The 27,583-nt window shown below is 39.4% G+C and overlaps 1 protein-coding gene across 2 annotated transcripts in view; it reads left to right on the top strand.

The window, feature by feature from the left end:
* LOC131069142 (mannose-1-phosphate guanylyltransferase 1) overlaps positions 1 to 26,938 on the top strand; it is a 46,168-nt gene extending 19,230 nt beyond the window's left edge. For both annotated transcript variants that reach the window (XM_058004481.2, XM_058004482.2), the window contains 2 exons: positions 25,496 to 25,735; positions 26,055 to 26,938. In XM_058004481.2, coding sequence (XP_057860464.2) covers positions 25,496 to 25,735; positions 26,055 to 26,726 — 912 coding nt within the window. In that variant the 3' untranslated portion in view covers positions 26,727 to 26,938. The remainder of the gene's footprint in view (positions 1 to 25,495; positions 25,736 to 26,054) is intronic.
* Positions 26,939 to 27,583: the final 645 nt, after the last annotated feature.

The raw sequence follows: 27,583 nt of genomic DNA on the forward strand, positions 1-27,583 counted from the left end.
TTTATTCCTCCTTGACTCCTTGGATTCCGTGCCTTAGGTAAAATTTCAATTTTTAGCTTGGGTGAAATTTTCACCATGCCAAGGATTCATGGATTTCCCTCCTGTGTGAATGCCTTCTTCAATTCAGTGCCCTAGCCCAGTCTTGGGCGCATTTTAGCCCTGTCCATGGATACATGGAATTTTCCTCCTGTGAATGCATTCTTGGTTTCAATGCCCCAGCCCAGTCTTGGGCGCATTTTGGCCCTGTCCATCGACTAGTGGATTTTTCCACTTGTGAATGCATTTTTGAAATTAGCGCCCCAGCCCAGTCTTGGGCGCATTTGGGCCCTGTCCATGGACTAGTGGATTTTTCCACTTGTGAATGCATTTTTGAAATTAGTGCCCCAGCCCAGACCTGGGCGCATTTTCAACATGTCCATGGAGAGGTGGAATTTTCCACTTGTGAATGCATTTCTGGTTTTGGCGCCCCAGCCCTGACCTGGGTGCATTTTGGAGATGTCCATGGAGAGGTGGAATTCTCCACTTGTGAATGCATTTCTCAATTCAGCGCCCCAGCCCTGACCTGGGTGCATTTTGGAGGTGTCCATGGAGAGGTGGAATTTTCCACTTGTGAATGCATTTCTGGTTTTGGCGCCCCAGCCCTGACTTGGGCGCATTTTCAACATGTCCATGGAGAGGTGGAATTTTCCACTTGTTCCAGGCTCTTCGTCAGGATATAGATATGAAATATAACATTTAAGTATAAGATATTTCATATATATTGTCAGGATGTTTGAGAGTGGTTTCAGGTCCATAGGAATCATAATGCAAATTCTGGATTTTGGAAGATCTTCCAAATTTCCAGACTTAGTCAAATTTCAGGCCATTTTTGGATCAGGATGACATTGGTGGATTGATGTGAATTTCTGGACTTGGATGATTTTGCATGCTTTCCTCTTCTGGAATAGGAGTTCCAAACCTAACCATTTTTTGACCCAAATTGTCTGCCTTCTGACTCCTCCGGATTTAGAAATGGTCTTCAGGAACGTTCAGTCTTCAGCGTCTTCAGAGATATTCAGCTTTCAGTGTTTTCCTGTGAAGATCTTGCCAAAAATAGATTTTCCCAAATAGTAAGTGTTTCAAAATGTCAAGGTTTGGGCAAAATAGGTCAGAAAAGCACTTACTAAAAATAGAAACTTACTAAAAATAGTAAGTTTGATTTTTGGCAAAATTAGACCAATTCGGGACTCAGTAAAATCCCTAAAAAATAGGAACTTTCTAAAAATAGAAAGTTGCTCCGTTTTGGCTCAAATTTTACTGGGAGGTTCCTTGAAGGGTCCTAATTCCAGTTGTATGTTCAGTTTTTCCAAAACCCTAACAGAAACCCCTAAAATCTAGGACAGAAGGCAAAAACCCTAAAATTCACAAAACGAGTCCTAGACTTAGACGAATTCGCTCAAACAAAAAGCAGATTTAATCAATATGACCCCCAAACACTTGCAAAGCAGAGAGATTGACAAGACTGCTGGGAAAAGACCACAAAAACGCAAGCCAAAAAACCGGGAGGGCCTAAAAAGAAGGGGGTCGCCATTTGCGATGGATGGGGCGATGTGTGAAAACGTCACAACAGGACCCTCCACCGATTTTCTCTAGATTCTTGATCAATGTTGGTTCCCTTGTTTGGCTGTGCTTTTTGTTCTTATCCACTTTGGGCAGTTTGGGGAAGAGAATTCTACATATTTTTTTAAATAATAAAGCTGCCTTCAAATCTTTTCATAGATTTTGGTAGCTTGCAAATCACTTGGCAGTTTCTTCAATTAATGACTTCATCAATATCATTAAGTGTATAAAGGGATTTTTTTCCAAAACTATATATATATATATATAATGAAAGAAAATCATAGTGCTCCTTGAACAAAGACTAACAATGAAAACAATACAGATGCAACAAATGTGTGTTGATGGACTTTACAATGCTTGATTACTCTATCTAAAAGAATAATGTATTACAAATTGGAGATGATACACACTAAGAGTGTGTATTCATATACACTTGGATCAAAGTATTTGGTGTTATTATAGAAAGTTGCATACTCATGCACTGTTACTACCTAGAAATAAAACACAGTACAATCTAATTTCTGCCCAAATTATTTTTAGATTCCTTAGAACTATTTTTGGTACCCCTAAAAATGGCATTGATTCCTTTATTTAAAGATAAGAAAGAACATGCATGTAGTTGGGATGAAAGATTGCATTTAGATCTATTAAACATCATTATTGCGTGCAACCTCGTGAAAGTTGGGAGTCCCCATCAGCAACAACATGCTACAGTCGATCTCTGTAGTAGAACTTGAAGAAACTCACAGTTAATCCTCTCATGTAGGTATTAATTCCCAGTGATGGTTTGAAAATATGCGTTGCAATAATATATACATATTTTGAAGAAATTCATAGTTAATCCTCTCATGCAGGTATTAATTCCTTGTAATGCTGGAAAAAACTCTTTAGGAGCCAATAGTAACAAGAATAAAGGTGATGATGACAAGAAGCAAAGAACAATGGTTGGATTTGTTCATAGACCCCGCAGATCCACTTTCCTCCCAAATCCACTCTCCTCTTCACTATGAAGGAAAGTGGATCTGCGGGGTCTATGAACAAATCCAATCATTGTTCTTTGCTTGTTGTCATCATCACCTTTATTCTTGTTACTATTGGCTCCTTAAGAGTTTGTTCCACCATACATTAGAATCTTGAAGAATGGTCCCAAGATACACAGGCTAGCAGGAAAGTCATTGTAATGTCCTGGGAAAATAAATTTTTGATTTAAATATTTTATCAAAACACTTGCAACAACTTGTTATCACAAAAGCTTGTACCCTTGCTGAGCTATCAGCTCAGCAACTTCGTGAAACATGGAAACAACCCCGAAGTGTGGAGCCTTGCGCAAGGGGGTTGAATCTCCGGAGAAGGCCGACTTCCTTCTCAATCCAAGTGCAGGTGTTGAACCAACTCAACACTTCAAAACTTACTCCTAAGCCTATCCTAACAACTTGCAAAGGAAAAGGGAAGAGAGAAATGCTTAAAATGAAAGGAGGTGATGCACCAAGAAGAGATTGTTCAAGGGGGTTGAATCTCCGAAGAAGGCCGACTTCCTTCTCAATCCAAGTGCAGGTGTTGAACCAACTCAACACTTCAAAACTTACTCCTAAGCCTATCCTAACAACTTGCAAAGGAAAAGGGAAGAGAGAAATGCTTAAAATGAAAGGAGGTGATGCACCAAGAAGAGATTGTTCCTCTCCCTACCCGAAATGACACAAAAAATCAACTGAAACACCCAGGAGATGCACAAACTTTAGTTGTATGAGTGACCCCAATGCATGTATGAAGGTTAGAATTCATTGAATGCCAAGAGGGGAGAAGGTTTCCCACAAGTCACACTCAGAAATAAATTTAACACAACATATATGAGAGAAGAACCACAAAACATACACCTATGATGAAGGTAAGGAAACATACACAACATACATAAGTTGGAAGTAGGCAAAAATGGTGATTTCAATTAATTATAAGGCCAATGGCCAAACTTACAGTTGCACAAATGCAAGATAAATACAAGAGAAGTGGGAGAGCATGGAATAGCTCAAGCCAGCAGGGAGAGAACCCTTTACAATGAGGCTTAACAACCTTTATATAGAAAATTGGTTACAAGAGTGATCATGACCTTTGTATGTCAGTCTGGGAGTGCAGGGAAGTGCATGCACTTGACTTCTGTACATGCAAGCAACCTAGCCATACCCTGAAAAGGCAACCCTGAGAAGTGTGGATTGACTGACCTTCCAAAGTCAGAGCATGCAGACATGACATAAGTCACTACAACAAGCATGGCCCCGTACCTCTCCTAATGGAAATCCTGCCAAAAACATTAAATGCATCCCTGTGGCTCCACAAAAGAAGGTGCACAAGTCACAAAAGTTGTCGGAGCATTTAAAGCTTTGAGTGTTGATCACGCCATTCGGAAGTGTTGGAAGCCAGAAGGAGTTGGAAGACTTCGCAGACCTGGGTCACCGAAGTTGGGAAGACTTAGGAACTTGGGAACCTGGGGGATCCGGAGTTCCAGAGTTGAAGACTTAGGAACTTTGGAGACCTGGGTCACCGAAGATGGGAAGACTAGCAACTTAGGAACTTCGGGGTTTCGGAGTTGAGGAATTAGGAACTTGGGAACCTGGGGGTTACTGAGTTCCAGGGTTGAAGACTTGGGAACCTGGAGCTTCTGGAGTTCCGGGTTTGAGGAATAAGGAACTTGGGAACTTGGGGGTTCCGGGGTAGAAGAACTAGGAACTTGGGAACTTGGGGGTTCTGGAGTTCCGGGGTTGAAGACTTAGGAACTTGGGAACCTAGGGGTTCCGGGGTTGAGGAATTAGGAACTTGGGGGTTCCGGAGTTGAGGAATTGGGAACTTGGGGGTTTCGGAGTTTCGGGGTTGAGGAATTAGGAACTTTGGAACTTGGGGGTTCCAGGGTTTAATACAGATGCAAAAGCATATGGATTTCAAAGAATCGATGTTGTTCAATTAATCAAGGAGACAAAGCTCTTTTAAATAGAGTTACAAAGATGATGTTTCTAAAAGAAACAATCATTAACTAGAGGCGAAATTAGAAACAACTTAAATGACCATTAATTACACAAAGAGAAAGATATTATTCTAATACCCTCCCTTAATGGTCATCGTTCTAACTACCAAGAGAAATAACAGAGAAGGTTGCCCCCCTTCTTCCTAGAACACGCTGCAACAGAAAACAAGAGCCTGCCACTAACTCTGCCACTTGAGATGAGTCTGCCACCAACCCTCCCAGAAGCTGCAGAACTTCTGGAGATACCCAAAACAACACCAACCGTCCAACCTGATGTTGGAGAACTGTTCCTCCCTGTAACTAGAGACACACCAAGAACAATTATCACGATTTTGAGGAAAAAATCGGCAAACCCTCCAAACTATTGCAGATGAACAAGATGCCCGAAAATAGACTGCAAACAAGAGACTAGTGTAGATGTTCACACAACTCCAGGTGCGACTAAAAACAGACTGCAACAAAGTACAATTTTTGAGGAAAAAATCATAAACCCTCCCATGATTTTTTTTTTACAGGGACAAAATATTTAAAAACCCAGAGACTTTTTTAAGGGAAAAAAATATTAAAACCCATCAGAATTTTTTTTCAGGTAAAAAAATATTAAAAACCGAAACAAACATCGATGCCCATAAGCCATCTTCACGCTTTTCGAGGCACGAAAAACGAACTACTGAGAAGATGCTAAGTGCACAAAACCTGAGGTATGAGGTTCAATGCACTAAGACAAGTCCAGGCACGAATTCCCAAGCAGAAAATAGAGGCAGATACAGGTACAAACTTCAAAAAACAAATATAGTACGATTGGCACAGATTTCAAGAAAATTTTACGGCTGACCCAAAAAAATCCGAAGACAACCCAAAAATCCTTGCGAAAAACCCAGAAAGAATCTGAAATCAGAATTGAAATCCGCTGGCATGAAATTTGAGGCACGGAAAACAATGCACCCACAAAATTCTGAAAACAACCCAGTTGAGCTCTCGAAAAACCCACCAAGAATCTGCAATGGGAAAAAAAAATCGACTTGATCTGAAGGGTAAAAACCCTAATCGGAAACGCAAATTTCCATCCAAAAATGGCATAAAAAAATTTGCAGGGGGAAAAAATCGCGTCACGCGCAGAGGATTAATGGCATCACGAGACGAAGGTCTGGTTAAAAAGAAATCCACCACAGAAAACACGAAGAACAGTAGAAAAAACCACCTGAAAGAAAACCCTTCAGAAAAAAAAAATTTGAATTCTGAATTCTGAAAAAATCACAGGCCCTAGATTTGTTTTTTCAGTGATAAAAAATTTCATTCAAAAATTTTTAGAAAAAACAAAAATTTTCTTTCTACTCTGATACCATAATACAGATGCAAAAGCATATGGATTTCAAAGAATCGATGTTGTTCAATTAATCAAGGAGACAAAGCTCCTTTAAATAGAGTTACAAAGATGATGTTTCTAAAAGAAATAATCGTTAACTAGAGGCGAAATTAGAAACAACTTAAATGACCATTAAGAACACAGAGAAAGATATTATTCTAATAGGGCTGAAGACTTAGGAACTTGGGAACTTGGGGGTTCTGGGGTTGAAAACTTAGGAACTTGGGAACTTGGGGGTTCTGGGGTTGAAAACTTAGGAACTTGGGAACCTGGGGGTTCCAGAGTTCCGAGGTTGAGGAATTGGGAACTTGGGAACTTGGGGTTTCGGAGTTTCGGGGTAGAAGAACTAGGAACTTGGGAACCTGGGGGTTCTGGAGTTGAAGACTTAGGAACTTGGGAACCTGGGGGTTCCGGAGTTTCGAGGTTGTGGAATTAGGAACTTGGGAACCTGGGGGTTCCGGAGTTTCGGGGTTGTGGAATTAGGAACTTGGGAACCTGGGGGTTCCGGGGTTGAAGACTTAGGAACTTGAGAACTTGGGGGTTCCGGAGTTCCGGGGTTGAGGAATAAGGAACTTGGGAACCTGGGGGTTTCGGAGTTACGAGGTTGAGGAATTAGGCACTTGAGAACCTGAGGGTTCCAGAGTTGAAGACTTAGGAACTTCGGAGACTTGGGTCACCGAAGTTGGGAAGACTAGCAACTTGGGAACTTCAGGGTTTTGGAGTTTCGGGGCAAGAGAACAAGAGACCAAGGAAGGGAACTTCAGAACCTCGGGGTTCTGGAGTTCCGGGAAAGAGAGAGGAAGAGAAGGATTGGGAAAGGAACTTCTGACAAGACAACACTTCATACTTTATGATTCCATCGTCTTCTCTTGGATCAAACTGGTGCAGCGCTGGTCCATGGAACATATCTCTGATCGGTTCTCATTGATGGACCAAGGGTGTCATAAAATGACAATATTTTTGGCGACCTCTGCAGGATGCTTGCTTGCTAAGCATATAGATCAGTAGCCTGTGTAATCCATTGGGCACTGAGTCATAACTGCAAGAAAGAAGAAAACTCTCTCCTCTGTAACCTGCAAAGGATCAAGATCAGCCATTTTGAAGGGGAACAACTTGTGTTCGTGCACTTCTTGGAAAACAAGAAACCTAACTAATATTTACATTGTTACAATAAGAGGCAATTGATGCCTTTTCCTCTGTCAAAGAGGGACCTTTTGAAGGAGTTGATCCCCCTCGTACCATTGTTACATTCACCATCTAGCTGTAATGGTCGAAATCTCTTGTATGCATGCATTAGATCACACATACTACTCATGTGGTGAAAGAACACTTCACCATTTACCTTGCCACCATAGGGAAGCCATAGAAAACAACCACTTGAGACATTCAGGGATGCATGAAGCATACACATAGTAGCAAGGGGGGAGTTTTTTAGGAGTCGACTAGCATCAAAAGAACTACTCCTTGCAAAAGAAAAGGCCTCTCTATTATACAAGGGGGCATCATTTTTTTCACAATAGCCGACCTCTTCTTGTCGTGAGCTGAAACCAAAGGAAAAGGCCTCGAACTCACATGGTGATGAAAGGTATACCATATCTCTGTCTTGGCCAACACAAGGGGGCTCTTCAGACACATCAAATTGGAAACTTTGAAGCTCGGGTATACTATCAAGTTGAGCAACCAAAAGATTGTCGGCATGACCAACATGTTGTTGCTCAACATCATCAAACTTGGCATGTTGGTCCCAAGTGAAACATTCAAGCCTAGGCACATCATCCCTAATGCCAAAAGAAGCATCTTCACTTTGAATGAAGACCTCATATTCAACATCATCATTTTCAGGGACATGGGAGAACCAACATACATCATAATCACATGTGTTGATATCCAACTCATCAGCACAAATCTCAAGTTTATGAGACACCTCAAAAGAAGAACTAAAATCTGTAGATTGTCTCTTTGTTTTTGTTTCCTCCTCCTGGCAACAAAATGCAACAACCTCAAGTTCATGGCACGATCCATCCGCCATGCAATCTATAGTAAAAACATTATCCCTTGTGCCCTCCTCAAGACTAGCATGTTGCTCCAAAGCTACCATCGGGGGAGGTGTAGACATATCCTTCTCCTCATGATCAATAAAGAAAGGAAGATTGTCAAATGAGAGGACAATGTCCTCTTTACCTTCACACTCCTCATGTTCAATGACCTGCTGCTGCAACTGATTGTTCTCAATATCCTCCTACAACATTGCCGATTTCTCTTCCTTTAGAGCACATGAAAACTCCTCAATGGCTGATTGAACCCCTTTGTCATGATGAAGATGGGAACCATCCGTCCTCCATACAACACGTCCGCCCTTAAAAAGGGAGATAGCATCAGGAAAGGGCCTAGGTGGTAGGTTGTTTTGCAAAAGGCATTGAGGAGAAGGCTCTTGTATAACAAAAGTTGGAGCTCCCTTGAAACTTGGAATTTTAAAACTAGGGGAGTTAGTTGAAGGCTTGGGAGGTCTCCCTTGCCTGAAGCTTGGGATTTCAAACTTAGAAACCCTAGGAGCAGAAACCTCTTCCTGTATGAGCCACATCTCTATGGCTGCTAGGTGCTCAATTTCTTTCTTCCTAGCAGAGGCAAGCTGCCTTGCAAGGAACTCCTCATGTTGTCTTTGGGCTCCCATCTGTTGTTGTTGAAGCTGAGCTTAATAAGCAAGTTGATCTTGCTGTAAATCCCACTCTTGTTGTCTCTTCAACTCCTTCAACTGCTTGGTGAAATCAAGCAACACACTTTTGATTTCTACAATTTGCCTTTTTTCGTCATCTTGGGGCTGGTTGGGCTGCCAAGAAGGTTGAGCAGGGGTGGGTGGGTGGCAAGCATTAGGAAAGTACCCACCTGATGTTGCAGTGAAGTTGTTTGGGTTGAAACTAGGAGTAGTCCTAGTTCGGTCCTATTGGTAAGGAGGGGAAAAATGGCTGGCATTCTCATAGAATGGGGGTGAATAGAAGTTACACCCATGGTATGAATTCATTTTAAAGCATTTGAAAGAGATGGAGCTTTTTTAACAAAATTCTTAAAAGAGCAGACGGACCCTCTCAACCATAGATTGATAACATACCACAGATCCACCAAATGATTGCAGAGTTGCTAGGTGCTTGAAAGATGTTGCCTCCAAAGGCTTGATGAACTGAAGAACACACCAAATCTTCGGTTGGCTTGGGCTTAGGATTGCATGACTTCGGAACCTCGGGGTTTCGGGCTTGGGAACTTCGGAACCCGGGGGTTCCAGAGTTGATGACTTGGGAACTTGGGGGTTCCGGGGTCCCAGAGTTATGGACTTCGTGTGAACAAGAACTGGACCTCGAGCAAAGTCGCCAAGTGCTTGAAGGTTATTGCCTCTAAAGGCTGAGATGCCAAGAACAACATTGAATCCTTAGCATGTAAATCGAATGAAGTCCCACCGGGCGTGCCAAAAATTATTATCACAACAGCTTGCACCCTTGCTGAGCTATCAACTCAGCAACCTCGTGAAACATGGAAACAACCCCAAAGTGTGGGACCTTGCGCAAGGGGGTTGAATCTTCAAAGAAGGCCGACTTCCTTCTCAATCCAGGTGCAAGTGTTGAACCAACTCAACACTTCAAAACTTACTCCTAAGTCTATCCTAACAACTTGCAGAGGAAAACGGAAGAGAGAAATGCTTAAAATGAAAGGAGGTGATGCACCAAGAAGAGATTGTTCATCTCCCTACCCAAAATGACACAAAAAATCAACTGAAACACCTAGGAGATGCACAAACTTCAGTTGTATGAGTGACCCCAATGCATATATGAAGTTAGAATTCACTGAATGCCAAGAGGGGAGAAGGTTTCCCACAAGTCACACTCAATAATAAATTTAACACAACATATATGAGAGAACCACAAAACATACACCTATGATGAAGGTAAGGAAACATACACAACATACATAAGTTGGAAGTAGGCAAGAATGGTGATTTCAATTAATTATAAGGCCAATGGCCAAACTTACAGTTGCCCAAATGCAAGATGAATACAAGAGAAGTGGGAGAGCATGGAATAGCTCAAGCCAGCAGGGAGAGAACCCTTTACAATGAAGCTTAACAACCTTTATATAGAAAATTGGTTACAAGAGTGATCATTACCCCTGTATGTCAGTCTGGGAGTGTAGGGAAGTACATGCACTTGACTTCTGTACATGCAAGCAACCTAGCCATACCCTGAAAAGGCAACCCTAAGAAGGGTGGATTGATTGACCTTCCAAAGTCAAAGCATGTAGACATGACATAAATCACTACAACAAGCATGGCCTCGTACCTCTCCTGATGGAAATCCTGCCATAAACATTAAATGCACCCCTGTGGCTCCACAAAAGAAGGTGCACAAGTCACAAAAGTCGTCGGAGCATTTAAAGCTTTGAGTGTCAATCATGCCATCTGGAAGTGTTGCAAGCCAGAAGGAGTTGGAAGACTTCGGAGACCTGGGTCACCAAAGTTGGAAAGACTTAGGAACTTGGAAACTTGGGGGTTCCGGAGTTGAAGACTTAGGAACTTCGGAGACTTGGGTCACCAAAATTGGGCGAACTTCGGAGACCTGGGTCACCGAAGTTGGGGGAACTTCGGAGACCCGGGTCATTGAAGTTGGGAAGACTAGCAACTTGGGAACTTTGGGGTTCCAGAGTTGAGGAATTAGGAACTTGGGATCCTAGAGGTTCCGAGGTTGAGGAATATGGAACTTGGGAACTTGGGGGTTCCGAGGTTGAAGACTTAGGAACTTGGGAACTTGGGGATTCTGGGTTTGAGGAGTAAGGAATATGGGAACCTTAGGGTTCTGGAGTTCCGGGGTAGAAGAACTAGGAACTTGGGAACCTGGGGGTTCTGGAGTTGAGGAATTAGGAACTTGGGAACCTGGGGGTTCCGGAGTTCCGACGTTGAAGACTTAGGAACTTGGGAATCTGGGGGTTCCGAAGTTCCGGGGTTGAAGACTTAGGAACTTGGAAACCTGGGGGTTCCAGGGTTGAGGAATTGGGAACTTGGGGGTTCCAAAGTTCCGTGGTAGAAGAACTATGAACTTGGGAACCTGGGGGTTCTGGAGTTCCGGGGTAGAAGAACTAGGAACTTGGGAACTTAGGGGTTCCGGGGTTGAAGACTTAGGAACCTAGGACCCTGGGGCTTTCGGGGTTGAGGAATTAGGAACCTGGGAACCTAGGGGTTCTGGGGTTGAAGACTCAGGAATTTGGGGGTTCTGGGGTTGAGGAATTAGGAACTTGGGAACTTGGGAACCTAGGGGTTCCAGGGTTGAAGACTTAAGAACTTGGGAACTTAGGGGTTTCGGAGTTGAGGAATTAGGAACTTGGGAACCTGGGGGTTTTGGGGTTGAAGACTTAGGAACTTCGGAGACCTGGGTCACCGAAGTTGGGAAGACTAGCAACTTGGGAACTTCGGGGTTCCGGAGTTTCGGAGCAAGAGAACAAGAGACCAAGGAAGGAACTTCGGAACCTCGGGGTTTCGAAGTTCTGGGAAAGAGAGAGGAAGAGAAGGCTTGGGAAAGGAACTTCCGACAAGACAACACTTCATACTTTATGATTCCATTGTCTTCTCTTGGATCAAACTAGGGCAGTGCTGGTCCATGGAACATATCTCTGATCGGTTCTCGCTGATGGACCAAGGGTGTCATAAAATGACAACACAACCCAAAAATTTTGGATTCACCTTTACACAATAATATTAACACATAATATTAAAGGTTGGGTTCACCAATGAAGATTGCAGATTTAAATATCTACCCAATCTCGCAAAACCCTAGTTTGCTCATGATTTACACATCAATACCAAGAACCTAGCAAATAATTTTTGAATTTATGTTTTTTAACAAGGTTTGGCAATAACACAGAATTCTTTTACATTTACACATAAAATCCAAAAACTTTATTATGTTTTACAAAACATTAACAAATAAGATATCAAATTGGGTTCGCTGGTAGTGTAAAATCAATTGAAAAGATTCTTTTTTATTAAATGACCCAGAGTACATTGGTATACGCTGCTACAACAGCATTAATAGGCTAAAATACAACAATTGCAATACTAAAATTCATGGTTGCACAATTGCAACAACAAATTGAGGATATATTGCTTAATGCTAAGCTAAATTGTAGATCTCTTATTTTATCAAACTAGATTGTAAAATGTTACAATATGTTGCTAAAACAGTTAGAGCAAACTGAAACACCAATGCTTACATCCATGATACACAACAACTACAATGCTGTGCAAAAGCAATATCATTGGTTTTCGCCATCATGAAAGTGCAAATATGACCTTTGAGTGAGATCATTCCTTTAGGCCAAAGGGGTTTCATCCTCTTAACATGTGATCCAAAGGGCTTTCATCCTTCAACCTCCTGCAAATTTGTGGGTTTTCATCCACATATCTAGATGCTTGAACACACATTCTTGTAGCAAGTTCCAGTGAGGGTTATTGTGTATTTTTGATAACTCCTTTTTTTAAGAATTTGAATACTTAATACCCACAAAGAGAATGTTGAAGACTGCATTAAATGCCCAGATCTCATGACTGGTACATGACAGAATGCCCATACCCAATGGGTGACATTTTCCTTGGAATTGTGCTTGAAATTGTGCCACATGCCCTTGGACATACATAGGAAGTATGTGAAAATGGTTTTTTTGACCTACAAATTTGCTCTACAATAACTACGAGAGGTCCCATAGGGTTTGAAATCCTAAATACCAAATTAATGGCAGCCAAGATTGCGTCTTCATTTGCAGCACTAGAGGTACACATGGATCCACATCCCCATTCTTAAATGATTCTTTTATGCTCACAAAAAACCATTTGGAAGATGTGTTATCCATTTGAGTATTAATAGCAGTCTAGTCATGTAGGGATTAGGTGCCGTGAACAGTGAAAAAGGGTGGGAGTGTTAGAGTTTGTGAGTTGGAGATACTTCATGACTCTTTACCACTGGTTAGAGTTTGGGGTTTAGGCAGGATGCATGATAGTAAGGACAAGTTTGAAACTCCGACAAGGCAAGGGAAAAGAGCGGGGCTAGGGTAAAAGAGATGATGGGATGGAACATTGTGATAGCTTAACAGGAAAAGGGAATGAAGGTGGGGGATGGATGTGAGGTATGCCTAGATATGTGTTGTGACGTTTTCACACATCGCCCCATTGCAAATGGGGACCCTTGCTTTTTGCTTTTTAGGGTTTGTTTTCTAGGTCTTTTAGGGTTTTGTCTGTTAGCCTTTGCGTTTTGAGTGTCGCCAAGGGGATCACCTAGATAGCAAGTCCGGCTTGAGTGATGTCCTGATCCTGAAATTTGACTAAGTCTGGAAACTGAAAAACCTCCAAAAACTAGATTTTGCAATATAACTCCTGGAGGTCTGAAACCACTCTCAAACATCCTGAAAGTATATATGGAATATAACTTTAAGTATAAGAAAGAAGAAAGTCACTTATACTTTAAGTTATATTCCATAAAATTATCCTGTCGGAGAGTTCAAAAAGTCAAATTTCGCTCCTGTCCTTCACTGAGGATCCGGAGCGAATTTCGCTCCTGACCCTCTCAGGAGGTCCAAGGCGAATCGCTCCCGTCCCTCACCAAGGGTCCAGGGCGAAAAAGCTTATTGGAATCATTCCTGACCTTGTTTGGTTAAATTGAGACATCAAAGGCATGGTGAAGGACGAAATGAACGTGATAAAGCATCCAGATTTGATTAAAGACAATGAAATGATGGAGTTTTTGCCTAGAAGGGTAATTTCGCTCCTGTCCCTCACTGAAGGACCAGAGCGATTTTCTTTATATACACATTTTTAGACCTTTCTTGGACTTGAACTCTTATTCATGGCGTGTAACAAGATGAAATCCTCCCTAGCCAAGACATTTCATGGTGAAAAGTGAAGCATTTTGGCCTAGAAGACAAAATTCGCTCCTGTCCCTCACTGAAGGACCGGAGCTTGAATTTCAAATTTGCACTATTTTTGCAAGATCAAAATGATTTTATGATTTGAAGAGATCAAGGAAAACATGATTTGTGCGTTGAATATAATTTGAGTGGTCCACAAGCAAAGAAATCAACCCAAATGACAAAAGGCACTCCTGTCCCTCTCCAAGGGTCCAGAGCAATTTTCCAAAAGTGCAATTTTTTTTTTTTTGCAAGGACAAAACAAGTTTGTGATTGAAATGAATGGAATAAGGCATGTTTAGCCCGTTGAAGATAATTTGGAAGGCTAGCAAAGGACGGATAAGTTTGAAATTGCAAAATCGCTCCTGTCCCTCTCCAAGGGACCAGGGCGAAAAACCTAATATCTAGCCTTTCTCTCCAAGTTTGGACAAATCTAAATCAAGGCGCAAGTTTGAAAGAGTGTTTAAAATGCCTTGAGGTGGAATTGAGATGCAAGATTTACAAATCTTGATGATAATAAGGAAAATCGCTCCTGTCCCTCTCCAAGGGTCCAGGGCGAAATTTCCAAATGTGCCCATTTACCTTACATTTTGAAGTGATAATTTTGTTCCCAAGACTCAAGAGGTAGTGAAGTGTGATATTCTACGCCTGGAGGGTAATTTGAAGATTGATGTGATCAAGAATTTGTGCAATGGACTCAAAAGCGCTCCTGTCCCTCACTGAAGGACCAGGGCGATTTTTACAAAATCAACAACTTCCCTCCAAGACTACGCTTAGGCAAGGTTGTGTAAGATGAGAGATGTCTTCTAAAACATGGTGAACAAGGATTTGCCTCCAAAACTTGGTAATCCTAGGCTAAAATGCAAAAGTCGCTCCTGTCCTTCACTGGAGGACCAGGGCGAAAATCTTTTGGAGCACCTATTTTGCCTTGCAAAAACAGGTTAAACATGCATAGAATGGAGGAAAGAGATCATTACTTACTCCACAGCGAGAATTGACAAATAAAGGTGAAGGATTAAGACCAAAAATGGAAAATCGCTCCTGTCCTCTCCAAGGGTCCAGGGCGAAGTTGGTGGCATTTTTTTTATTTTCACCATACTTGAACGTTGATATCCTCCAAATTGCATTAGATGCCAAATTGCCAACTTCGAAATATTTGAAAAAATTAATTAAATTGGCATTTAATAAAGAACATATTGGCATTTAATAAATTAATTTTGAGCCTCAAAAAATTGAACTTTTATTGTGGAGGCATCTAAAATTAATTTTGGATTTAAATAATTAAAAGATTAAAGGTTGAGCGCACAAGGCATTATTTTGTCTTTATTTATCAAGTCGGCCTACTCCTTTTGAGGTTTTATGTATTATTTCACCTTTTATTTGCTAGGTCGGCCTCATGGGTAAGTGGAAGGTGAGCGCTCTATATATTGGAGGTGTTGTTTCACAATTCAAATCATTCAATCATCCTTTCAAGTGCGAATTTGGAGAGTTAATTGAAGGTGCGAAATCTAGCTGGAGTGGAGCAAATTTCTACTAAGTGTGGAGACTAAGGAGGGCGAAATTCATCTTGAAGGCTATTGGAGAGGCGAATTTCTTGCTAGATTGGAGGATAATTTCCAGATGTTTTGAAGGTATTTGAAGGCGAATTTCCAGATTTTTGAAGAGGCTAGTGGAGTTTATTCTTTTTCAAGCTAAAGGAGGCGTACTTCATCCAAGGGAGGACTATAAATCTTGCCCAACAAAATCCGGTCTTCTTCCTTCATTTTTCAAGGTTTTGTAGTTAAGCACTCAAAGGAGGAGGTATGAAGAATCATTTTTGAAGTTCTTATTCAAGACTTATTGTGATCCCATTGCAATTTTGTAAAGTCTAAGTCTTGGAGATCCAAATTCCATTCATTATTAATTTGAAAATGTGTAATTCTTGATTTATCATGACTTTTTTCAAATTAATATCTTAAGTTTTACCTTTGAAAGGTCTTAAATTTCATGCTTTAAGGTTTGATGCTCAAAAGACTAACTTTAATATTTTGTGTAGGCATCAAATGGAGATCCCGGAGTTGGAAAATCAAGCCAGATCAAGGACAGTCTCCTCCAAGAAGATCAAGCAAGGACAAGGGCGACTTCCTCCAGTCTAGCATCGACAGGGACGACCTTCTTCGATCCAGCATCATCAGGATAAGGGCGACCTCTTCCAATCCAGCATTACAGGGCGAGGTACATCATCATCTTGCACATCAGAGACAAAAGAAGTCAGAGCAAAGGGTTCGTTGAAGAAGCAGATAGTTTCAGAAGAGTTAATTAAAGCTAGCTTCTCAGCAACATCAAGTGAGTATCAATCAAGTGTCAAATGAGGTGGCATCCCAGTCATCACTCCTCCAGTCGGATTGATCCACCTCAGCATGTCCAGATTCAATGTACCTAACTCATGGGAGATGGCACAAACTTCGATGTACCTACCCCATCTATCCATTGGTTGAATTTTCCAGAGAAGACATATGTCCAATTAATACAATTATTTCATTGGTCGAGCATTAAATGTTATGTAATGGTTGTAACAAACCCTAATTAGGGTTTTCATTGTTGAATCTTGGCCATTGATCTCAGCCATCGAATTGTATTAAGGGCACTATATAAGCCCCGGCTCTTCATTTGTAAAGGATAATAGAAAGCAGTTAGAAAGGAGTTAGTGAATAGAGAGTAGTTAGAAGGTGATTAGAATAGCAATTCGAGTAGAGTAGAGAGAGAAGGCAAAGATTGTTGCCAAGATGTTGTTGTAAAAGACTTGTAACTTCATTGAAGAAATGGTGAAATTTATGGGTCGATTCGACAATTTGCATGGTCTCTATACTTCTCATATTTGATTTCGTGTTATTAGATGAGTGGAAGAAATGTGCTTGATTGATGGTGGAATTTGTATATCCATACTACTAGCAGTTTGTTGATTGCAGACTTGCCTTGTGTAGTCAACTGGAATCATTCAGCTTAAGCTTAACTTCAATTGTCGCTTCTTCATTGATATGCATCAACCTAATGGTGTCTATGCTTGCAGTGATGATTTGAACATCATAAAGCTTTCCTTCGAAGATCACACTAACCTTGTGGAGATGTTCCTGTGATGTCAAAACAAGACATAGTTAGAATTTCATCAAAGATCATTCATTGCTCTTACATTCTTAGTGTTAGGATTAGATCCTTTCCTCGCCCTCGTCTTTTTTCCTTTTTTCAAATCTAAGGCAGTAAAATCCTGTGTTCCAGCAATATTCAAAGCAAATCAGAAGTTCAGTCATCAAGTGTAAGTCCCCTTGTGATTCCAGCAAATCACATCATACCACAGAGAGCTTATCCACACGTAGAGATCCTACATACAAGAACCTTGAAGTCATCCCGATTGATCCTTTTCGTGATATCTTCAGCATTCGGAGACTTTACTCAAGAGAGGATAAGGTACCCTCAGGTATTTTATTCTGTGTTTGATATTGTACAAAATATACGTCAACAATATGTAAGTTTGATGCTCCGACAAGCATAAAGGAAAAGAAAAGTTTGGAGGAAAGACATGATGGCATGGGTAGTTTTGAAAGTTTGGTGGCGACCAACGAAAGGTTGGACTTAGGCGGGAAAACATGCCTAGACAAGAAACTCCGAAACTCCAACAACTAACAAGCACTTTGAAGACTAGGCATGCCTTGAAACTTAGAGTCTTCAAGGACCTTATACAAACACAATGGGGAAAGAAGAGGAGGAACACACAGAAATTGGACTAGGGGGATGCAGGAAATGGGAAATAGGCTATCAAAAAGTGGACATGACATCTTACCTCCTATTCCTTTTTCTTGTGAATGTTAGTGTGAGCTAGCATTAAATAGGATTAGAAAAGAGTCAATATGTTTAGGAGGTCACTCAGGTAGTGGAGCTGGACTAAGCTTATCATTGTGTGGCTTGAGTCATTTTGGACCTCAACTATAGTGCCTCTCATGTGATTCCTCAATTCAAGGAAAAATCATAAAAGGAATGATGACATGGACCACCCTTTCTTAATGTTAATGCATGGTAGCTACGGTAAGACAAATGATTGAATGAGAGATAAATGAAGTCTCTCATTCAATCATTTATCCTATCGATTAAACCATTAAGAAAACTTCAAGCTATTTTATTTGATGATTATTCCTCATCTATATCAATATCGATAATCATATCATGGCACATTGGTGATCAACGATAGTTATCAAGTTAACCATCTATCCCGATCTATATTGGATGTGTTCCCAGCAAATGATTATCAACTTGCTATCGGGTGGCATAGTAAGCATCGTTTAATGAATACAACCTTTAGTTAGTGATCGGTGTTGGTTAACATAGACACCGATTCACTTCGGTTAATTTGCCATGCCAATCACCAACACTAATACCGATTGGCATATCGGTAGATATGTTAATATGTTACGTGAACTCCGATTAATATATCGGGCTGGTAAATGTGTTAATATGTTACGTGAACTCCGATTAATATCGGGCTGACAAATATGTTAAACACCGGTTGATAATATATACCAAAGGGTGCGATCAATTAGTGTCTTGATATGACCGGTCAAGGCACTGCTTGATCCTCCCCTCTCATATATATATATATATATATATATATATATATCATTTGGTATTTGTGAAAGAGGATATCGAAATCAATAAATACTCCTCTTACCTGCCAAACAAAGAAGATAGTCAGAATTATAATAGAGATAAAATACATAGATATATAAAGAATAAAACTAGAATACATCTTGCATATTGAATTGTAAATTGAACAAATATTTACATGGTATCAAAGCCAAGTTAAATCGAACCCAAGGCTGTTCAATTTTACGTAAAATTCAAATCAAGCATATATTCAACATCACAATCCTATCAATGGCTAGCGCTATCAGATTTGAAGACAGACTCGAAGGAGGTGATGACTTCTCCGCATGGAAATTCAGAATTCAAATGATTCTAAAAGAAAATAAAGTCGAATCATTTGTAAAGACTGAAACTGAAGAACTTGAGATTGAACCTGACAAAGCAATTTGGAGAGAAGGAAATGATAAGGCTATCAAAATCATAGTTGATGGGGTAAGGAACAACATTATGCCCATTATAAGGAAGCATGAAACAATCTTCAACATGTTCAAAGCACTTGAAGATGCTTTTGAGATATCTAATGCCAGTAGAACCTTGGCTCTAAAAAGAGAAATAAATCACATAGCCATGACAAAAGGAGAATCAGTCAATGCCTACTTCATACGAATATCTGCCCTAAGGGATGAACTGGCAACCCTTGGATATGAGATCCAAAGCAAAGAATTAACCCTCATTGCTCTAGATGGGTTGCCTAGCATATGGGAAACATTTGTCCAAGGCATCAATGCAAGGGATAACTTCCCAAAGTTCGATAGGCTGAAGGCTGACTATCTCCAAGAGGAATCAAGGCAAAATAAGAAAGGGATCAAACAAAAGAATATAGATGAAGATCTTCAAGTTCTTAATACGAACTCAAATAAGAAAGGCAAGTAGAAGCAATTCAGGAAGAGAAAAGTTCGTCACGGCAAGAACTCCTTCAAGAAGGACCTCTCTCAGATTCAGTGTTACAGATGTGACAAATTTGGGCACTATGTTGCCAAATGTCCAGAAAGAGCTAAACAAGCCACATTTGCCAAAACAGAAAAATCCAAAAGGGAAGAGGACTCTGAGAAATATGTACTCTATTCAGCACTCACAAATCAAGCATCAAACAAAGTGAACTCCTGGGTGATCAACAGTGGCTCATCTAGACACATCACATGATTCAGAGAAGTACTAGACTCCATGAAAGAAGAGAATGATGAGGAAGTAACTATCGGAGATGATTCTACACACCCTGTCAAAGGAGTTGGAACCTGCACCATCAAACTAAAGTCGGGTGTATCATTACAACTTAGAGGAGTGCTATATGTTCCAGGCATCAAGAGAAATCTAGTCTCAATATCAGCACTGGAGGACAATGGATACAGAGTAACCTTCATGGACAACAAAGTATTGGCTTGGCTAAAGAACTCATCCATCAAGAAAGCTAAAACAATTAGTCAAAGACAAGGCTATTTGTATGAGCTATGTACAGAGCCCAACTTAGCCCTAATTCATGAGACCACAGATGCCAATGAAATCTGGCATAGAAGACTAGGCCACCTAAATTTTAGAGCTTTATCATCAATGGGGGACCTTGTCACAGGTCTACCCAAGTTAAAGCAATATCATTCAGGGGCATGCACAGGATGTGCCTTAGGTAAGAATACTAAGGGTGTTTTTCAGAATTGTACTAGGAAAACAAGTAAAATTTTAGAGTTAGTTCATTCTGATGTATGTGGACCTATGTCCGTACCTTCATTGGGGGGATTTCTGTACTGTGTGATATTTGTTGATGACTACTCTAGGAAAACTGGGATCTACTTTCTGAAATGTAAAGAATCAGAAGAGATCCTTAATAGGTTTAAAGAATTCAAATTACACTACTCAGGAAATAAAATTAAAACCCTAAGAACTGACAATGGGGGGGAATACACATCAGAATTATTTAAAGAGTTTTGTAAAAATTCAGGGATTAATAGGGAGTTAACAATACCTTATAACCCTCAACAAAATGGGATAGTTGAAAGGAAAAACAGGACAATCGTTGAAGCTGCCAAGGCTATGATTCTTGATCAAAATCTAAATATCAATCTTTGGGCAGAAGCAACTAGCACTGCTGTATATATTCAAAACAAATGTCCCCACTTTCATCTTGAAGATAAGACCCCTGAGGAAGTCTTTACTAAATCAAAACCTGATATTAGCCACCTTAGGATATTTGGATGCCCTGTCTATATTCATGTACCTAAGGAGAAAAGATTAAAACTAGAGCCTTCTGGGAAAAGAGGAATCTTTGTAGGATATAGTGAAATCTACAAGGCTTACAGGATCTATATACTTGGCCAAAAGAATATTGAACTAAGCAGGGATGTGATCTTTGAAGAAGACTTAGCCTTCAAAAGAGCCCAAAGCTCTCTAGACCCTGAAGTCTATACCCCCACCCCTAACATAGATAGAGATCCTACTTCTGAGCTTCAGAGGGAGAATCCTGAGGAAATTATAAGTGAAACTCAATCCACCTAGAGAAAACCTCAAGAAAAGACCACTATGGGCCACCAAAACTGTAGCAGAAGCTCAGAAGTTTGTTGCTCCTCCAGGAACCTTTAGGGAAAGCAAAAGGCCTAACAAATTCACTAGCTATGTTGCCCTTATGAATGATCTCTCTAAAGCCAAACCAAACAATGTATCAGAGGCTCTTGAACACCAAGTATGGAAGGATGCCATGTCTGAAGAGTATCAGTCCATTATGAAAAATTATGTTAGGGAGATTGTTCCTAGGCCAACTAAGAAATTTGTTGTTTCATCTAAATGGCTTTTTAAGATCAAACATGTTGCAAACGGTAGTATTGAAAAACACAAGGCTAGATTTGTAGCTAGAGGGTTCTCTCAAAGAGAAGGAATAGATTATGAAGAAACTTTTGCACCTATTGCTAGATATACATCAGTAAGAGCTGTATTAGCCATTGCAGCAGCTAAGGGGTGGAAGGTACACCAGATGGATGTTAAGACAACATTTCTAAATGGTGAGATCTCAGAAGAAGTCTATCTAGAGCAACCTGAAGGGTTTGAAATTTATGATGCAGAGTCTCATGTGTGCAGACTCAAGAAAGCTCTCTATGGGCTTAAACAAGCTCCCAGGGCCTGGTATGAAAGAATTGACACCTATCTCTCAGGACTAGGCTTCTCTAACAATGATGCAGATCCTAATCTCTACTACAAAAGAAATAAAGGTGATATGCTAATGTTGATTTTATATGTTGATGACTTATTAATCGCAGGAAATGATCATTTTATAGATCAATGCAAGAAAGATCTATCCAAAGAATTTGATATGAAGGACTTAGGACTCCTTCATTACTTCCTAGGATTGGAAGTATGGCAGAATTCAGACAACATTATACTAAACCAAGGAAAGTATACCTTGGATATATTGAAGAGATTCGGAATGCTAAACTGTAGGCCCATGACCTCTCCTATGGAAACCAATTTACATAAACTTAAAGAAGTAGCAGCAAAGTCACAACCCACTGACTCTACTCAATACAGACAGATGATTGGGTTCCTGATGTACCTGGTGAATACAAGGCCAGATATCTGTTATGCAGTTAATGCCTTAAGTCAGTTCATGTGTGAACCTAAGGAGATACACCTGGTTGCAGTAAAGCACATCATGAGATACCTACAAGGTACTCTAAACCTTGGTCTCAAATATGAGAAAGTTGACATAAACCTACATGGATTTATAGATTCAGATTGGGTTGGAAGTGTAACTGACAGAAAAAGCACCTCAGGGTGTTGCTTCAGTCTGGGTTCAACCATGATATCTTGGATCAGCAGGAAGCAGTCCTCTGTAGCACAAAGCTCCACCGAGGCAGAATACATTTCAGTTTCTATGGCTGCTCGAGAGGCAGTATGGCTTAGAAAGTTGCTTGTGGGGTTGTTTGGAGAACCTATGAAACCCACTATTATACACTGTGACAATCAGAGCTGCATAAAACTTTCAGTTAACCCAATATTCCATGACAGATCCAAGCATATTGAGATCCCATACCACTATGTGCGAGATATGGTAGACAGAAATGTAATTCAATTAGAATATGTTTGTACAGGAGATCAAACGGCAAATATTCTGACCAAACCTCTTTCCAGGGTGAAGGTTGATCACTTCAGAAAAGGTTTAGGTATGAAAGAAAGGTAATTTGCTTTGTAATCTGTATTTACATATCAATAAGATGTTTAATGTGTAAACTTCTTTGTCATGATAGGACATTTTGGATTTTTATCCCCTGAGTTCATATCTAAGAGGTGACGATCTCTCAAGATAATGAACACTTGTATGGAGACATTATAAGGTGACGATCTTATAATGTCCAAACCAATTATCATGTTGGATCTCTGGTGTATCATGGATAAGCCATGATTGTGTTGTGGTAAAACATTTATATGAAATGTTAGTGCACCTACCTCAACTTGGATAAAGATGAGAATGGAATATTTTCTCATATGATTATCCTTAAGTATTGTGTGCTTAGGCAATACTGATATCACGTGCTAAGGTGATATCCTGTCATCACAAGATTGAGGTGATGGACTTTTGTATCATGTGTTTAGGTGATACTTCATATCATGTGATTAGATGATATGATTTCCAAGAAAGTTAGATTGTGTAAAGAATGCTAACTATCATTTAAAATTGCGATGCTTGATACACTGCTCTCATTTATCTTACCTAGCTAAGAGGGAGTGTTAATGCATGGTAGCTACGGTAAGACAAATGATTGAATGAGAGATAAATGAAGTCTCTAATTCAATCATTTATCCTATCGATCAAACCATTAAGAAAACTTCAAGCTATTTTATTTGATGATTATTCCTCATCTATATCAATATCGATAATCATATCATGGCACATTGGTGATCAACAATAGTTATCAAGTTAACCATCTATCCCGATCTATATCGGATGTGTTCCCAGCAAATCATTATCAACTTGCTATCGGGTGGCATAGTAAGCACCGTTTAATGAATACAACCTTTAGTTAGTGATCAGTGTCGGTTAACATAGACACCGATTCACTTCGGTTAATTTGCCACGCCAATCACCAACACTAATACCGATTGGCATATCGGTAAATACGTTAATATGTTACGTGAACCCCAATTAATATATCGGGCTGGTAAATATGTTAATATGTTACGTGAACTCCGATTAATATCGGGCTGACAAATATGTTAAACACCGGTTGATAATATATACCAAAGGGTGCGATCAAGTAGTGTCTTGATCGGTCATGTCCATAAGACATGACCGGTCAAGGCACTACTTGATCCTCCCCTCTCATATATATATATATATATATCATTTGGTATTTGTGAAAGAGGATATCGAAATCAATAAATACTCCTCTTACCTGCCAAACAAAGAAGATAGTCAGAATTATAATAGAGATAAAATACATAGATATATAAAGAATAAAACTAGAATACATCTTGCATATTGAATTGTAAATTGAACAAACATTTACACTTAATGTATCCAAAACCTAGCACGTGCAATAATGTTGGGTAGCTTGCTCTTAAAATCTCATCCATTGGATCTCTTGCTAAATCAATGACTATGGATTGTCCCTCCTTTTTAGGATGAACTACAAATATGAGGATCTTACTCATTTTGTGGGGCTGTATGAAGAAGATTGATAACATTCTTGACATTTCTTTGTAGATTTTGGTCCTCGTTCTCTTGCTATTGTTGAACAAATCTTGAAAACATTTTATATTAGTATTGGAGTCCCCACACGTCCTTGTCCCTTGCTACAAGAGGTTCTTATCTATTTGTGAGCATCTTGTTGTGATTGAGTGTAATCTTTGGGCATCCGATGTTTACATTGGATTGCTAGATCTATATCCCATCCTTCACAAAATGAAATGAATTTATGGCTCTACATTATCTGTGGTTGTGTTCTGAATTTGCAAAGTTTCCCGTTCTCTAATTTGGTGCATTGCTATTCATCACTTTAAACCCTTAACTCCTATCTCTTTTCTTTGTGAATGTTATTGTTGGCTAACATTAAGATAGATTATATAAGAGCCAGCCTTCTCTAGAGATCACTCAAGTAGTAAAGGTAACCTCAACCTCCCATTGTTTTGGCGTGACTCATTTTTTAACCTTAGTGCTATGAATTTCTTTTGAAGCATAAGCAAGGTTATTGTTTTAAAAAGGACTGTTTAAAATCTTGTTGATTTATTTTTTAAATGACTCTGATTTAAATTTTTTCCATTTGTATGATATTTTATGTTTTATTATTTCGTTAGCTTGTGTTAGCTTGGATGCCTTTTTAATGATTTGCAAATATAGGTTGATCTCAGATTACTCCATTGAATTATAGGTTGCCTTGTTGTGTTAGGAGGAATTGAACTGGATTGCACAACCCCCATGGACATCACATGAATATTTTTAATAATGTGTTTTTTTTAGTTGTTTATTTTGTTTAGATTTGGCAAGATGATTTTTTATAATTTTTTCCCTCGTAAACTTTAACTGACCTGCCATTTATTATGCATGGGAATGGACCCTCAAGCTTAGATCAACATTTGATTTAGAAATCAGCTTTGCCCAGTTGTTTACTTTGTTTGTTGCTTGCAATTATATAGCTTTTTTATTAGGAAAGCATACCAATGGGGTGGCTCCACTTTGTCAGTAGCCCGCAGCTTGTGAGGCACATTTTATGGTTCTAAATATATTTTGCAAGATGAAGATTACAAAAAGTTATATCCTGTATTTTTAGTTTTATTAATATTTTTACCAAATAAAGATTTTAATGTTGGGTTCTGTGTTCTCTCTCAAAAGATATGTGGTTCTAGTTTTTGCTATATAAATGTTCAAATCTTGTTTGTTTATAAGAGAGAAAACATCTGACAATGGTTTTTTTACAATCACAATGCAGATAATGCTGAATTTTTTGAAGGAGTTTGAAGCCAAGCTTTGCATTAAGATATCATGCTCTCAGGAGTTTGAACCAATGGGCACTGCTGGGCCTCTGGCCCTTGCCAGAGACAAGTTGATAGACGAGTCTGGTGAACCCTTCTTTGTACTAAACAGTGATGTCATCTGTGAATTTCCACTGAAGCAGATGGTTGAATTTCACAGGAACCATGGTGGGGAGGCCACAATTATGGTCACCAAGGTATTTCATACAAAACTTGGATTATCCTATCAAAGATCTTAGGAAGTATTGATAATTAACTTTCATACTTTGTTTATAAGATGCAAGTGAACCTCATGAACTTGTCTGGCATGTATTCTGCATGCTTTTTTTAAAGTAATTTTGGACGATCTTGTCAAACACTGCGTAGGAGGTTTTGTTATGTTTCTGGCACAATTATGGATATTAGTTCTTGGTTGTGATCTCTATCTGACGTAGTGATGAAAAGGGGTTATTTGATTAAGAGATTTTTGCATTATATGTCTGACATGGTGGATAATGTTTTTTTTCTTTTCCCTAGGTTGATGAGCCTTCAAAGTATGGTGTTGTTTTGCTAGATGAAGAAACTGGTCAAGTAGAGAGATTTATGGAGAAGCCCAAGATCTTCGTTGGAAATAAAATTAATGCTGGAATTTACCTTCTAAATCCCAGTGTACTGGATAGGATTGAGCTGAAACCAACTTCAATCGAAAAAGAAGTTTTCCCTAGTATTGCAAGTGATAAGCAGCTTTATGCCATGGTTTTGCCTGGTTTCTGGATGGATATAGGGCAGCCCAAGGATTATGTTGCAGGTCTGACACTTTACTTGGAATCTCTTAGAAGAAACTTTTCTGAGAAATTGTCACATGGTGTTCACATTATTGGAAATGTCATTATAGATGAGAGTGCTCAGGTTGGTGAAGGATGTTTGATTGGGCCAGACGTTGCAATTGGACCAGGTTGTGTGATTGAGGCAGGAGTAAGGTTGTCTCATTGCACAATTATGAGGGCGGTTAGAATAAAAAAACATGCATGTGTCTCACAAAGCATCATTGGGTGGCATTCAACAGTTGGTAAATGGGCTAGAGTGGAAAACATGACTGTGTTAGGGGAAGATGTGCATATTTCTGATGAAGTGTATAGCAATGGAGGTGTAGTGCTTCCTCACAAAGAAATCAAATCTAACATCCTTAAGCCAGAAATTGTTATGTGAAATTTCTGAGGAAGTTTCAACAACACTTAATTCTGAGGAGATTCCCTAGTTTATTGTTAGAACTTTAGAAGTAGAGTGGCTACTGTCTTTCTTCTTCGTATTTTGTAAATCTGTCATTTTTTTTTTTACCATTGTCTGAAACGATTGTCACTAAAGTCCTGCTAGTAAGTAGGACTGGCAAGTTTCTATCTTAATAAAAATCACTTTGTCAATGAATATTAGTTTAGTGCAATGATCAAATATTGACTTGAATTTTGTAATCCTTTTTATCTTTCTCGATTTCTTCCGTAATGCTAGCTGACATTGAATTCGGAAAGGGAAATTGTGGAACATGATATGCTATAAAATTGTATGATACATGAAATACTATGGTCAGGATTTGTTTGAAACAATGTATATATGAAATTTTGATGAGACATTTAAGGACAGGATAAGTTTTTGGTTCTCAAAGGATGTAAAAACTTTTTCAAAATAAGATATTGGCCATGTGATATATACTCTTCATTTGTGGTTTTTGCATTTATACACAATGTTATCAAACCTATAATGTCTAATAATAAAATGAGTTTGAACTATCAAAGTCAAAGTAATTATCCAAAAAGAAAAGAAAAAATTCGATGTACATGGAGTATTTTTCATGGTCCATAAGATTATTATTGAAAAACTTTGGATGAGGCATTGTAGAACAGGATAACAGCACAAGGGCATAATGAGATATACACCTTTGATTGTGATTATTAACTTGGGTTTCAAAGGCTGTTAAAACCTATTTGAACTAAGATGTTGACTATGTGTTATACAATACATTTGTGGATGTTATCAAAACTATAAAGTTGATAATTAAATGAGTTTGAACT

The sequence above is a fragment of the Cryptomeria japonica genome, chromosome 1 (genome assembly GCF_030272615.1).
Source record: "Cryptomeria japonica chromosome 1, Sugi_1.0, whole genome shotgun sequence".
NCBI lineage: Eukaryota > Viridiplantae > Streptophyta > Pinopsida > Cupressales > Cupressaceae > Cryptomeria > Cryptomeria japonica.